General features: G+C 32.0%; 1 protein-coding gene across 4 annotated transcripts; it reads right to left on the reverse strand.

Annotated features, from left to right (window-relative positions):
- Window positions 1-9,000: 9,000 nt before the first annotated feature.
- Window positions 9,001-10,768, reverse strand: LOC139787198 (probable ATP-dependent RNA helicase DHX37). Of its 4 annotated transcripts, none has more exons than XM_071726282.1 (5): window positions 10,552-10,768; window positions 10,274-10,467; window positions 9,999-10,210; window positions 9,822-9,919; window positions 9,001-9,153 (listed from the first exon to the last, which is right to left on the reverse strand). In XM_071726282.1, the coding sequence occupies exons 3-5, from the start codon at window positions 10,199-10,201 to the stop codon at window positions 9,074-9,076; spliced, it is 381 nt and encodes a 126-aa protein (XP_071582383.1). In that variant the 5' UTR covers window positions 10,202-10,210; window positions 10,274-10,467; window positions 10,552-10,768; the 3' UTR covers window positions 9,001-9,073. The 4 variants fall into 4 exon arrangements, 2 of the variants coding, with proteins under 2 accessions (XP_071582383.1, XP_071582384.1); XM_071726283.1 differs by lacking the exon at window positions 9,001-9,153 and adding an exon at window positions 9,439-9,760 and having other exon boundaries at window positions 10,552-10,767; XR_011722553.1 differs by lacking the exon at window positions 9,001-9,153 and having other exon boundaries at window positions 9,439-9,919; window positions 10,557-10,762.
- Between the last annotated feature and the right edge of the window lie 1,669 nt (window positions 10,769-12,437).

The raw sequence follows: 12,437 nt of genomic DNA on the forward strand, positions 1-12,437 counted from the left end.
ATCGTTTAATCATTTTAATCACAAAGAATTAAAGAGGTAACATTATAAAATAAAAATATTTAATTAAAATAAAATAAATAAATTTTTCTTGTAAAAAACTTGGCGCTGCTTTTTTAAAGTCTATCCAGACAAATTTGCATCGCGCATAAACATAAGCGTAAGAAATTGATTGGTTCAGATATATGTGCAAAAGGAAATAGACCAATCCATCTCTTTATGCATATGCTTATGCACCTATGCAAGTTTGTCTGGATTAACCTTAAAAAAGCAGCGCCAAGTTTTTTACAAGAAAAATTTATTTATTTTATTTTAATTAAATATTTTTATTTTATAATGTTACCTCTTTAATTCTTTGTGATTAAATGATTAAACGATTCTTTGTAATATTATAATTTTATCAAGGAGAATTAAAACTACTACCACTTGGGTTGATAGAAAGATCCTTAGGAATACAAAGATACATACCACTTGGGTTGAGTTAGGTAACACAATTTTGTTTTATTTTTTAAGAGTAGTTGCACTACAATTATTTTTCAAAGCAATATAATATTCTCTTTGTAGTTGGCGTAATTTAAAGATTTCATATATTTTTTGAAATATATATATCACTTGGATTGAGTTTGGTAACGCAATTTCGTGATATAATAATAATTTTGTTAAGGTATATATATATATATATATATATTCTCTCTTTGTAATTGGCGCAGTATTAAAAAATTTCACATATTTTTTTTTTAAATAGATACCACTTGTTATTTAGGTTTTTTCGAGATAGATATCACTTGGATTGAATAAAGTAACAATTTTGTATTTTAATAATTTTGTGAGACAATTTTTGTGAGACAATTTTGTGAGACAATTTTTGTGAGACAATTTTGTGAGATAATTTTTCGAAACGTTGTGAGTTTAAATATATTAATTATTAGGCCAGTTGGGTCGAACAAAAACGACTTCTGTTTTTAATAATTTTGTTAAGATAGATATCACTTGGATTGAATAAAGTAACAATTTTGTAATTTAATAATTTTGTGAGACAATTTTTGTGAGACAATTCTGTGAGACAATTTTTGTGAGACAATTTTTGTGAGACAATTTTGTGTGACAATTTTTGTCAGACAATTTTGTGAGACAATTTTTGTGAGACAATTTTGTGAGATAAAATTAATGATACTACCATTTGGTTTTTTTCCGAGGTAACAACCACGCGTGTACTTGGCGCCCTTTTTTTACCTTTTTTGAAAAAGGTAATTTTGTACTGATGTATCTATACATGAGTGCATATGATCTATTGTTCATATCTAGTTATATTTGGAATTATATTTTGTGTGTCAAGAGTTAGCATACAGAAAAAATACAGTTTTTTATGCAATCGATCAAAGACAAATTGCAAGGAAAAGAATTGTCTGCTGTAAAGATATACTATAAAGAAGACATTTTAAAAATCTATTTTTGACAGATTTTGACAGATTTGATTTTCAAATTAATTTTCGACCTATTTTAGTCATATTAAATTATTAAAACGTTAATTAGTCTTATTTTTAATTTAAGTACATCAGGTACATAATAGATTATAATTACAACGAAATAAGAAGAGATTTGTTTATATATAAGAATTTTTATAAAAGGTTAAAGAAATGCCTAAAAAAATTAAAAAAAGAAATGAGAAACAAAATAAATATTTTAATAGACAAAGAATACGTGAATTACGGCATGTAAAAATATATAAAGAAAAAAAATGTGATGATTTAAATATTAAAATAGATGAATGTGAAAAACAAATTGAAAGAAAAATAAAAGAAAATACAGCTAATACAGAGGAAGAGAAAAAAAAGAAAGAAGTTCAAAGGATTAGGAGAATACGACAAGATCCATCGTACAAAGAAAATGAAAGAGAGAGCAATATAAAAAGGATGAGGCAAACACGACAAGATTCGTCGTACCAAAAAAATGAAAGAGATAGCAATATACAAAGGATGAAGCAAACACGACAAGATCCGTCGTACAAAGAGAAGGAAAGAGATATGAATATTAAAAGAATAAGATCTGTGAGAAAAGAACAATTATACAGAGAACTAGAGAAAGAAAAAAATAGAAAACGAATAAAATTGAAACGAAAAGTTGAAATTTACCATATAAATGAGCAAATCCAAAACAAAGAAAGAATTAAATTTTTGCGTATTGATTCTGAATACAGATTAATGAATAATGAATTAAATAATATTATTAAAAAAAGAAAGTTTTTAGAAGATTCAAAGTTCGTCCAAAAACAACGAAGACAAGATATTGAACGTAAAAGATTGTTAAGATTAGATGATTTTTTCAAACATAGAGAAAACTACGAAAATTATGTTCAGATGAAGATAAAAAATGAAATTACAGAAAATGAATACTATTATTATTCTTTGTTAATAAAGTTTTTTAAAAACAGAAAAATTGGACCTGATATAGTTTGCGTCCGTTGTGAAAATTTGTTTTTTTTTAATCTGTAGAGCATTTTAGTATTACCAAAATACGAAATAAGTTGATTGGCACAAGAATGGATATTGATGAATTTATTAATAAAATTATCAATAACTCATCGGAATATATGTGTAAGACTTGTAAAAGATATATCACACTAGGACACAGCTTCCAAAAACAACAGCAAACGAAGATTTAAGGTTCAATAATGTGCCAAAAGTCGTAACAGATTTGACAGCGGTTGAAGAAAGAATGGTATCACCATATATACCATTCATGCAAATAAAAGCATTACAACCGTTTGCAATCAACCCACAATTATTGTATTGTAATAATAACATAAATATTGCCCGCTTCCAGGAAAAGGCACAATAACATTTCTAGAGCCGCTGCTGCTGCTTTCCCTGCTGCTATTACATCATCTGCTACAGTAATTGTCATATCTCCTGCTGCTGCCATTGCGTCGCCTGCCATCAATGCCAAAGCACCCGAGCATCAAAATTTTCCAGGTAATTCTTTAGCTAATTTATATCTCTCTCTCGCTCTCTCTCGCTCTCTCGCTCTATCGTTCTCTCGCTCTTCTCGCTCTCTCTAGCTCTCTTGCTTTTTCGCTCTTTTTCTTCCTCTCTACCTCTTCCTCCTGTTCTTATTCTCTTTAAAAAACAGGTCTCTTTTTGAGACAAATAGTTCTCAAACAATCCCTCAGCCGTGTTATATAATAAATAGTTTAAATAATACTTTACTTTCTATTACAGAACGGAGACCACGAGGTATTCGATTAGGAAGACGAATTCAGCAAGAGAGGTTTATGTAATTTTTATTTCGCTTGTCTTCAGCGGAGTGGAATTAAAAAGTGCGATAAAAACAAGGATGTCAAGGACAAAGACTGGATTCGGGGAGCGCGCTATTAGCGCTATTTGCTTATTCTATCTTCTATCCTTGTTTTATACCGTATGAGCGATAAAGATAGAATAATGCTTGTTATCCTATAAAAACTGACGCAAATTTTGGTGGGAATCACATGTCATTGAAGTGCGCTCTGGAAGCTTCTCTGCTTGCTCGTTGCTGGTAGTTTCGAGGTGAGTAACATAATATTTTATACTACTCGGTAATTACTCGGTGTGCCACAGAGAGAAATGTTTCTTTAGATTTAATAAACTTTCTTAAATCTAAAGAAATTTATGCATTGGAATAGTCCAACCGAATCAGTGTTTAAACTACAAAGTGAAAAAGTTTAATCCAATATCCTGCAATCTAAAAAACTTATTGCATATATTTAAAGGTATATTCTGAGAAATGAGCCTCGCGAGATGGAAATCTGTCCCCGCGATTGGTTAACCGATCTATAAGCATCATTAAGTTCAATTTTGATCAAACGGGTAATGAAATTAGAAGTCAGAGCATTAAATCTCTTTTTAGCGTAATAGTGTGAGAAAACCGGAGTGAAATTACAAAAATGTTGAAGATGTTTTGGAACAATATCATTATGTAAACAATATTTTAAATATCTTATCCGGATTCTGCCTCTGACATGAGTCCTCCTCACCTTAATCCATTGCTTCATGAGTATGACAATGTGCGCTCCGAAGGTCGCGGAGATAAAATTGAAAAAACCCATATGTCGACGCATTAACTTGCAGCCAGCGTAAATAAAATCAATTAGTAGTAGACCCTCAAAAATTTAAAATGGATGGTTGATATAAAAGTAACTGTGGCCATTTTTGTTATTTCAACATAATTACAATAAATGGTAATTTTTAGACTTTTACACATTATAACATAAATAAATGGCATTGGACAATGTTTTTAGAGATCTCACAACTGACAAATAAATGAACGAGAATATATGGTAAATCAAAAACATACTTTAAACATTTTGCAAAATGTTAGTCGCCAATGTTTCCTAAGATCTTCCAACTTACAAATTAATAAATGAGAACATATGGTAAACTAAATACATATACTTTAAGCATTTTGCAAATTGTCTTTGGCAATGTTTTCTGAGATCTCAGAACTTACAAGCAAATGAACAAAAATATACGATAAACTAAAAATGTATATACTTTAAACATTTGTAAATTGTCTTTTGGTAATATTTTCTGAGATCTCAACTTACAAATAAATGAACGAGATTATATGGTAAATTAAAAACAGAAAATACAGTATCCAGGTTTATTTTCGGAGTGTGAGATCTCAGAAAACATTGCTAAAAAACAATTTGCCAGTACGGACTCTATTTCCAGAGAAAAATAGTCCCAGCATCTACTGACGTATATTTTATGTTTGCTGGAATTTAGATTGAAATACAATATAAAATATATTATTCGAACGGTAACTATCTTACAATGTAACAAAAAACAAATATCTATTCTATTACAATTTACTGTAAAGGAACAATATAATTATTTCCATTACCTATCACATGAATATTATAAGGGAATTTATTTGGTAAGTGTTCCCATTTTTGTAAAAACCACTGAGCATCTTGATTTATTATAATTTCATAAGCCTGCAAATGATTTTGAAATGAAACAGTTGTAACTAGTGACAAAATAAAAGTAAGAGATTTGTCGTCTAAAATAATATATTGAACAACACCAAAAATCAAAAAGCAATTAAATTCAGTATCATTAATCTGTAAAACGCTTCCTACATTATATTTAATATTATTAAATTTGATCGAGGCGAAAACACTTGCATTTTCAGAGAAAGTATCCATACATGTCTTTATTAGAGAAATTAATTTCATTTCTTTTACATTGTGCAAATTACCAAGAAATTGTCTAGTTACTATGATATTAGAAAAACCCTTTCTACTTAAAATTCTATAAGAAAAAGAAAGTTGTTGTTTAATACATAATGTTCGAAGTAAATTAACACGAGAAGTTACAATTTTAGAAGTACTTTTCAGTTGTTTATGGAATGCTTCATATCTCATAACCCAAATATGTCGAACAGGACCTATTATTGTCATAATTCGAGGATAATGAAGAAGTAAATGAAATTTCGGTTTTAACGTTTCTTTAAATAAATTACAGTACATTTGGTGATGTTCCTCAATTAAAGTTTTCAAATAGGATATTGAAGAATTAGAAATTGTTCTCGATAAAAGTATATCTAACATCTTATATAAAAGTATGTAAAAATCCCACACGGGCTCATGTGATGGAACTAGATCACCAACTAGGATACAAAAATAAGTAGTCAATGTTAACATTTCAGATGCACTCATTATTATATATTTTTTTTCAAATGTTCAGAAATAATGAAAGGGATTGGGTTACCTATATCTGAGTCAGTAAATTTAAAATATTTTATTCTTCCATTTAATTGTTCAAGAGAAAAGTACTTTTTTGTAATAAGACAAAAAATTATTTGAGCCATATCATATCTTAGAACTCCCTCCAGAACATCATGCATTAAATCACAAGATAAGTTTTTTGTAACATGAAAATTTGGCAATTCATGCCAAATACATACTTCTTTAATACCAAAAGAAAAAGATAAGCAATCGTTATTGTAATTTGTAATGTTACGTAAATTTTCTTCATTTTCTTTTAATTGATGTTTTGTTTCGTCTTTATGAGTCTTATAAAAACGACAGAAACAATTTGATTGGAAACTTTCATTGAAACCTAAAATAGAATTTAAACCTAAATTATCTCCCAAAATTAATAGCAACGTAAAATATACTTGAACACTTTTGTGGAAGATATTTGTATTCTGATACCTTCAGTTTCTAAATATTTCAATTGTTGAATGATTTATAAAATATATTCTTATTACCATACTGCTCTCGATCGCCCGTAAAACAAAGCTGAGTTAAAAAGATATTTTCCAATAAAGAGAGAGAAGCATATTGAATAGGTACAGAAGCAATGGAAACATAAACTGCATTTACTTTATATATACCAGATTTTGAACCTAAAGGATTGTTAGGTTCAAAATCATCACAAAAAAGATATAAAGGAATTATTATTTTATTTGGAAATTTAAGTTTTACTTCTTTCCATAAGTTTCCTTGGAAAATAGAAGTACGCACATTCTCATCACATACAGATTCTTCGTTTTGCATATAGGAAACAATTTCATTAAATACGTTTGGTAATTCTAGAAATTCTTTTAAGATTTATGCAATTCTATTATTTGTCCTTCAGATTTTTGAATAACCATATTTGCTTCAGAAGATTTATTTATTTTGCCAAGACTTTTGATCTTTATCCTATAAAAAAAGCATTTGGTTTAATATAACATCTATTGTCTTCCAGAAATTTTAATCTTTTATGTTCGGTTCCCAACATTTCAAATGTATTATCAATTTCCTTAAAAGAGTACAAACTTTGTTATATTCATTCACACTTTCTTTGTTTAATATAGGGTCTATACAGGCAATTAGAGAATTAAATAATTCCTTTACATCTTCTATTACTATTTGGACAATCCCAGGTAGCACAACGTCGTCAGTTAGACGTCTTTTTTACGTACGTATTCGTCAGCACGTACGTCAAACTGACGGTCAGTATGACGTCTAAAAGACCCGATAGGCTGCGTTCGGAAACTTCACCCGGGTGCACCCGCCGAGGCTCACGCTGTTCGGAAACGTTCGGGTTGTACCAGTGTGACAGAGATGAAGTCGTTCGGAAACTTTACCCGGGTGCACCTCAGGAGGAAAATTTTCCACCCTGAAATTTCAGGGTGAATGCGGGTACTTATTACATTTGGCGGCATTTTTCAAACTGTAGCAATGGAGTTTCTTCTTCTATGGAACTGTTTCGAATGGATTCCAATTGAAATTATTCCGTTTTCCCTAAAAAACAATAGAAATCTAAGGAATAATTGAATTTCGATCGGAATCCATTCCAAACATTTCCAGTCGGTTCTAGTATATCTCTCCTCTGTGTCCAGTACTTCGTATACAATACACCAAGTATTACGTATCTTTTCTCTTCGAAGCGAGGCTGGCGAATATCGCGTATTGTGCGTTAAATACTTGAATTCGTAGCTCCATTATCTATTCTCGGTAAAAAATTTTTTATATCAAAACATTTAAATATGTATAATTATATGATATTATGTAAAATATTATATAAAATATGTGGATATATGTCCATGTATGTTTTTTTATGTATAATCTCTGTTCATATGTACAAGAAAAATAAAAAGAAAGAGAATTAGAAAAGAATTAAAAAGATAATTTTTGCATTATTTTTTTTGTTTTTGCATTGTTTATTTATTTGCCTATATATAATCATACATAGATGTAATAATTGTATATAAAATATGATTATATATGATTATATGAGCAAATTTTCATAATTTCTCAGACTTTATTTTTTGTTATAAAAAAACAATGCAAAAATTATTCTTTTAATTATTTTCTAATTCTTTTTCTTATTATTTTTCTTGTACATACGAACAGAGATTATACAAGAGAAAAACCATAGTATGGACATATATGGACATATTTTATATAATATTTTATATAATATTATATGATTATATATATTTAAATATATTTTATATAAAAAATGTTTTGCCGGGTTTGCGTTGCAATTTGCTAAATTGATCGAACTGTTAACCTATAATAACTCTGATTAGTTGGATTTAAGTAAGGTTAATTATATTCTATTACCTACCGCTAATTTATTATCAGATTTTATCTACGTTTAATAATATCTTGACGCTATTACGATTATGTTTTTCTATTATTCATATTAATTAATAATTCATCTTATGTAGGTATATTTTAACAGTTGCTTAAGCGATAGATAAATTTTACACTCCTTTTGTAAAGTAATAACTGATAATTTTAAATAAAAAAATATATTATTTCATCGTTATATTTGGTAATTGCGCCACTAATTTTACTAAAAGGAAGTAGAAGCTGTAGAAACACTCAACGGCTCATCATTACCACAGCATAAGTAGATATTATACTGTGTCATTACTATCTGGATATAAACTATCTAAAGATATCCTGATTAGTCCCAGTCTACAATAGGTGTTTTAAACCCTAAGCCCTAAGAAATTGACCAATCACAGTCAATTATTCTCCTCAAATTCAACTGTGATTGAACAATTTCTTAAGGCTTAGGGCTTAAAACACCTACCCTAAGAGCAAAAAGTCGACTTTAAGTCGACTTGTAGTCGACTTCTACCGAAACTGACTTGGCAGAAAAGTCGACATTTTTAAGGACGAAAGTCGACTTGAAGTCGACTTGAAGTCGGCGAATGTCGCAAAAAACCACCGACTTAAAGTCGACTTCCCGTCATGATGAAAAGTCGACTTCCCTTCATGACGAAAAGTCGACTTCCCGCCAACTTTTAAAGTCGATAAAATAAACCGCCGCGTACGTCTGGAGGGTCGATTGTGTATCTTGAAACGAGGTAAAAATAACAAAAGTTAACAGATTTTATTAGATTTTGATAAATAAAATCGTAGATACGCTAATGAATTTTCTCACTTTTGTAATTTTTACCTCATTATTTCAAGATACACAATCGACCCCTTGCTGGAGGGCTAAAACTGATGCATTTCGATTTTTTTTCATATATAAAATAATTTAATTATCTAAAAAACTGTATAATTACAATCCTAATGTTTTATTCTTAATTACAAAGGCGGCCATATCTGTGCCACTTCTGCGTGCGCGGATTCCGGCAGCCACTTCTGGTAAGCTGACAATAACAGAACTAAAATTAAAACATTCCAGCGTTAATCGCGAAACAATATGCAAAATTAGCTATATAAATATATATCATATTATTATCATAATGTTGTAAATATATAATAATATTTTATATATATATATATATATATATATATATATATATATTATTATAAATATATAATATCCACAGACTTTTATACTAGACCACTAACATCTATGGACGCACTGCCGAAAAGCTGATGCGAGTGCAAGGTGCAAAGTGTTAGTGAAGGGTGCGGCCATATTGAATTAACAATAAGTCACTATCGGGTGTTCAGTTGCTCATGATGTGCGTTTATCTGCATTCGTTATTACAGTACATAACGAAGCAGGCGAATGTTTTTGTGTTAAATATTGGTACATGTTATCAATAAGTTTGTAAGTCATGCCTTCGACGTGTAGCGTACTTAGATGCCGAAATCGAACCACTACTCCTGTAGTATTAAACCCTTTCTTTTGGACATTCTGTATGTGCCAGACTATTGTATAGAAATCTTGTATAAAACCACTTGTATAGAATAGTAGTATAGCATATCTTGACTAAAATCAACATGGCGGCAAGCATCACGGCCGAGATGTCTGTCAGCGGTCTAGTATTGTATAGAAGTCTATGATAATATCTAAATATTATTTTATAAATTAAAATCTCACATTTTTTATCCGAACCCCAGATTTCTAGCAGTTTGTGTTTGGACACGACTCCCTGCGACTGCAGCGTTTGTACTATTGCTTGAGTGCGTGGTATCAACCTGAAAAAATCGTATTGAATTGATGTAATCTATTCGATGAATCAACGTGAAATCAAAAGGAGATAGAATAACGATTTACCTGGCCCATGACTTGGTGATGCTCCCAGGTGTCGTCAGCAGCGACGGGACAAATCGTTTCAGCTTAGGGCACACTTGACCCTCCAAGAAGAAATACGCTAACCACTTGACACCGTCCACGGATGCTCTATATCCATCGATGGTAGTGCCCATTCGGCCTTTCCGAATGTACCAGACACGCGGCAAATGATCTTCCCGGTTCATTGATTATATCTATAAATATCTTTATAAATAAGTAGGAAAAACATTATAAAGCAACAATTGTGATAAAAATACCTTGGCGGTGGATCAACCAATGGTTCACTAAGATGGCATAGCATGGGCGAATTTCGGCAATCATTCGGGTTCTATCACCGTGACACCTCGCATGTACATCTTATTCGTTTCGTACACCTCTTTATAAACCACCTATTCCGGACTGATTTTCCGTAGAACGCACGAAGAATGCATGAACACAGGTTCCTTCATTTCTGGTGTTTTGAAAGATGATACAGAATGGAGAGGTCGCATTCAATAGGTCTTAATTATCGATGATAATTAATAACACACCATACCTAACCTGTAAGCATGTTTCCACTTGGCCTTATCCTAATCCTCTTTTACCTCGTCGGGAAAAACCTTTCTCGCGACTTGATCCGCCATACCTGCAAGAACTATCTGGCGTCTTATCGTGTCCTGTCTCGCGGCACGTATTCCTCGCACTCGCGTAAACTCTAGTCCACTCTGGTCCTCCAGCCTCCTCGAGATTCGCCGCCATATTGATGATGCATGACGCGCCGCTTGACTGTTTTCCGTCTTTTTATAAGTCGACTATTTAGAAGTCGACTTTTAGTCGACTTTCCGCCATTTTTAGAAGTCGACTGGAAGTCGACTTATAAAAGTCGACTTGCCGTCGAATTTCCGTCAACTGTGCTCTTAGGGTATTGTAGACCGGGACTTATCGATTCTTGTCCAGTAGTCATGGCGCAGGATACAATAATATTTTCTCGGGATTGCCTTTCATCCGCCATGTCTTATTACTTATTTACCGTTCGGAAACTACTTACACCCGGGGTGCACCCTGCCCCCACCACTATTCACCCAAGTCTTCCTTCAGGGTAGCATTTCCGAACGCAGCCCTACTGACCCTCGCAGGTATAAAATAACGGTACCCCTTCCCCCGCCCCGCCCCAAAAAATCAATAGAATGCGAGCCAGCTGCCACTTTCACCTTTTTTCTATAGCATACGTCACGTTTAGAAAATGCGGGCATATGGGCGTTACGGAACGCGCCTTGTACCTGAAAGGTGGTGCGGAAAGGATGTACGTAATCTATTCGTAAAAGTGAAATACACAGAACTGTTATTGCAAAAATTTGTCCTTTAATTTTACTATATGTATTTTACAAGACATAGTAACTTGTGCCAATGTCAAATAATTAATGAAATAAAATTGCTTAAAGTTTCCATGTGCGTAATCTATCAAGCCGGTAGAAGCAATTTTCTAATAGTAAACGTGGACGAGCGAGTAAGACGATCGGCTAGAATGCTGAAGGTCTCAAGTTCGAGTCCTGGTTTTTTTCTAACTTTTTTTGCATTTTTATTTTTTTAGGCAAATGAGTTGTTATGTAATACATATAAACTAGGAAAATTATTTGACAATCATTAACATTATTCGCATATTTTCTAACAACTTTAGGAAAGTTAACGATTTGCTCATAAAAAAATAAGAAATTATTTTCAAATTACAAAATAAGTTTTCTTTATTATTATATAATAACAATTATAGTATTGTTTATTAATCCTCGGTCTCAGCTTCATATATATATATATATATATATATATATATATATATATACAATAAATATCATAAGTAATTAATTAATAGTAACAAGACCTAGGTGTGCGCGCGCGCGCGAGCGCGAGCGCCGAGATATTAATAAAGAAGCCCAGCACGATTCTCGCCGGCGACGCCGGCTCGCGGCTGACCGAGCGTCGAGCATCTGACATCACTGCTGAAATCTGGAATCACTGTATATTTAGTCCGGATTCGCACCAGGGGCAAAGTCTGTAGGTAAAATCGGGTATATTTAGTCCGGACTCGCACCAGGGGCAAAGTCTGTAATGTGATTTAGTCCGGACTCAATCCTAGGGGCAAAGTCTGTCGGTAAGGGGCAAAGTGTGTCGATAATCAAAGCACGGAAATGCTGGTCTCGACACTCTCGACTTTTGAGGGGCCTGCCAAAGGCCAATATCTGTCTATTAATCTGTGATAGGATCCCCTTAAGGTGATGCTGGAGCCGTCTGTTTTACCGGCATTTTTTTGTCGAAACGTAGCGTTGTTAATATTTACAGAATTAAAAATCCTTCTCCAGAATTGCAGTACATACATTAATGATTCAGGGGAACTCCGATTTTATATAGAAAACGAGAAAAAATTACGGAAGTACAGATTTCCTTATC

Source organism: Temnothorax nylanderi, unplaced genomic scaffold (assembly GCF_030848795.1).
Source record: "Temnothorax nylanderi isolate EJ_2023f unplaced genomic scaffold, tnyl_v1.0 TNYL_tig1327_pilon, whole genome shotgun sequence".
NCBI lineage: Eukaryota > Metazoa > Arthropoda > Insecta > Hymenoptera > Formicidae > Temnothorax > Temnothorax nylanderi.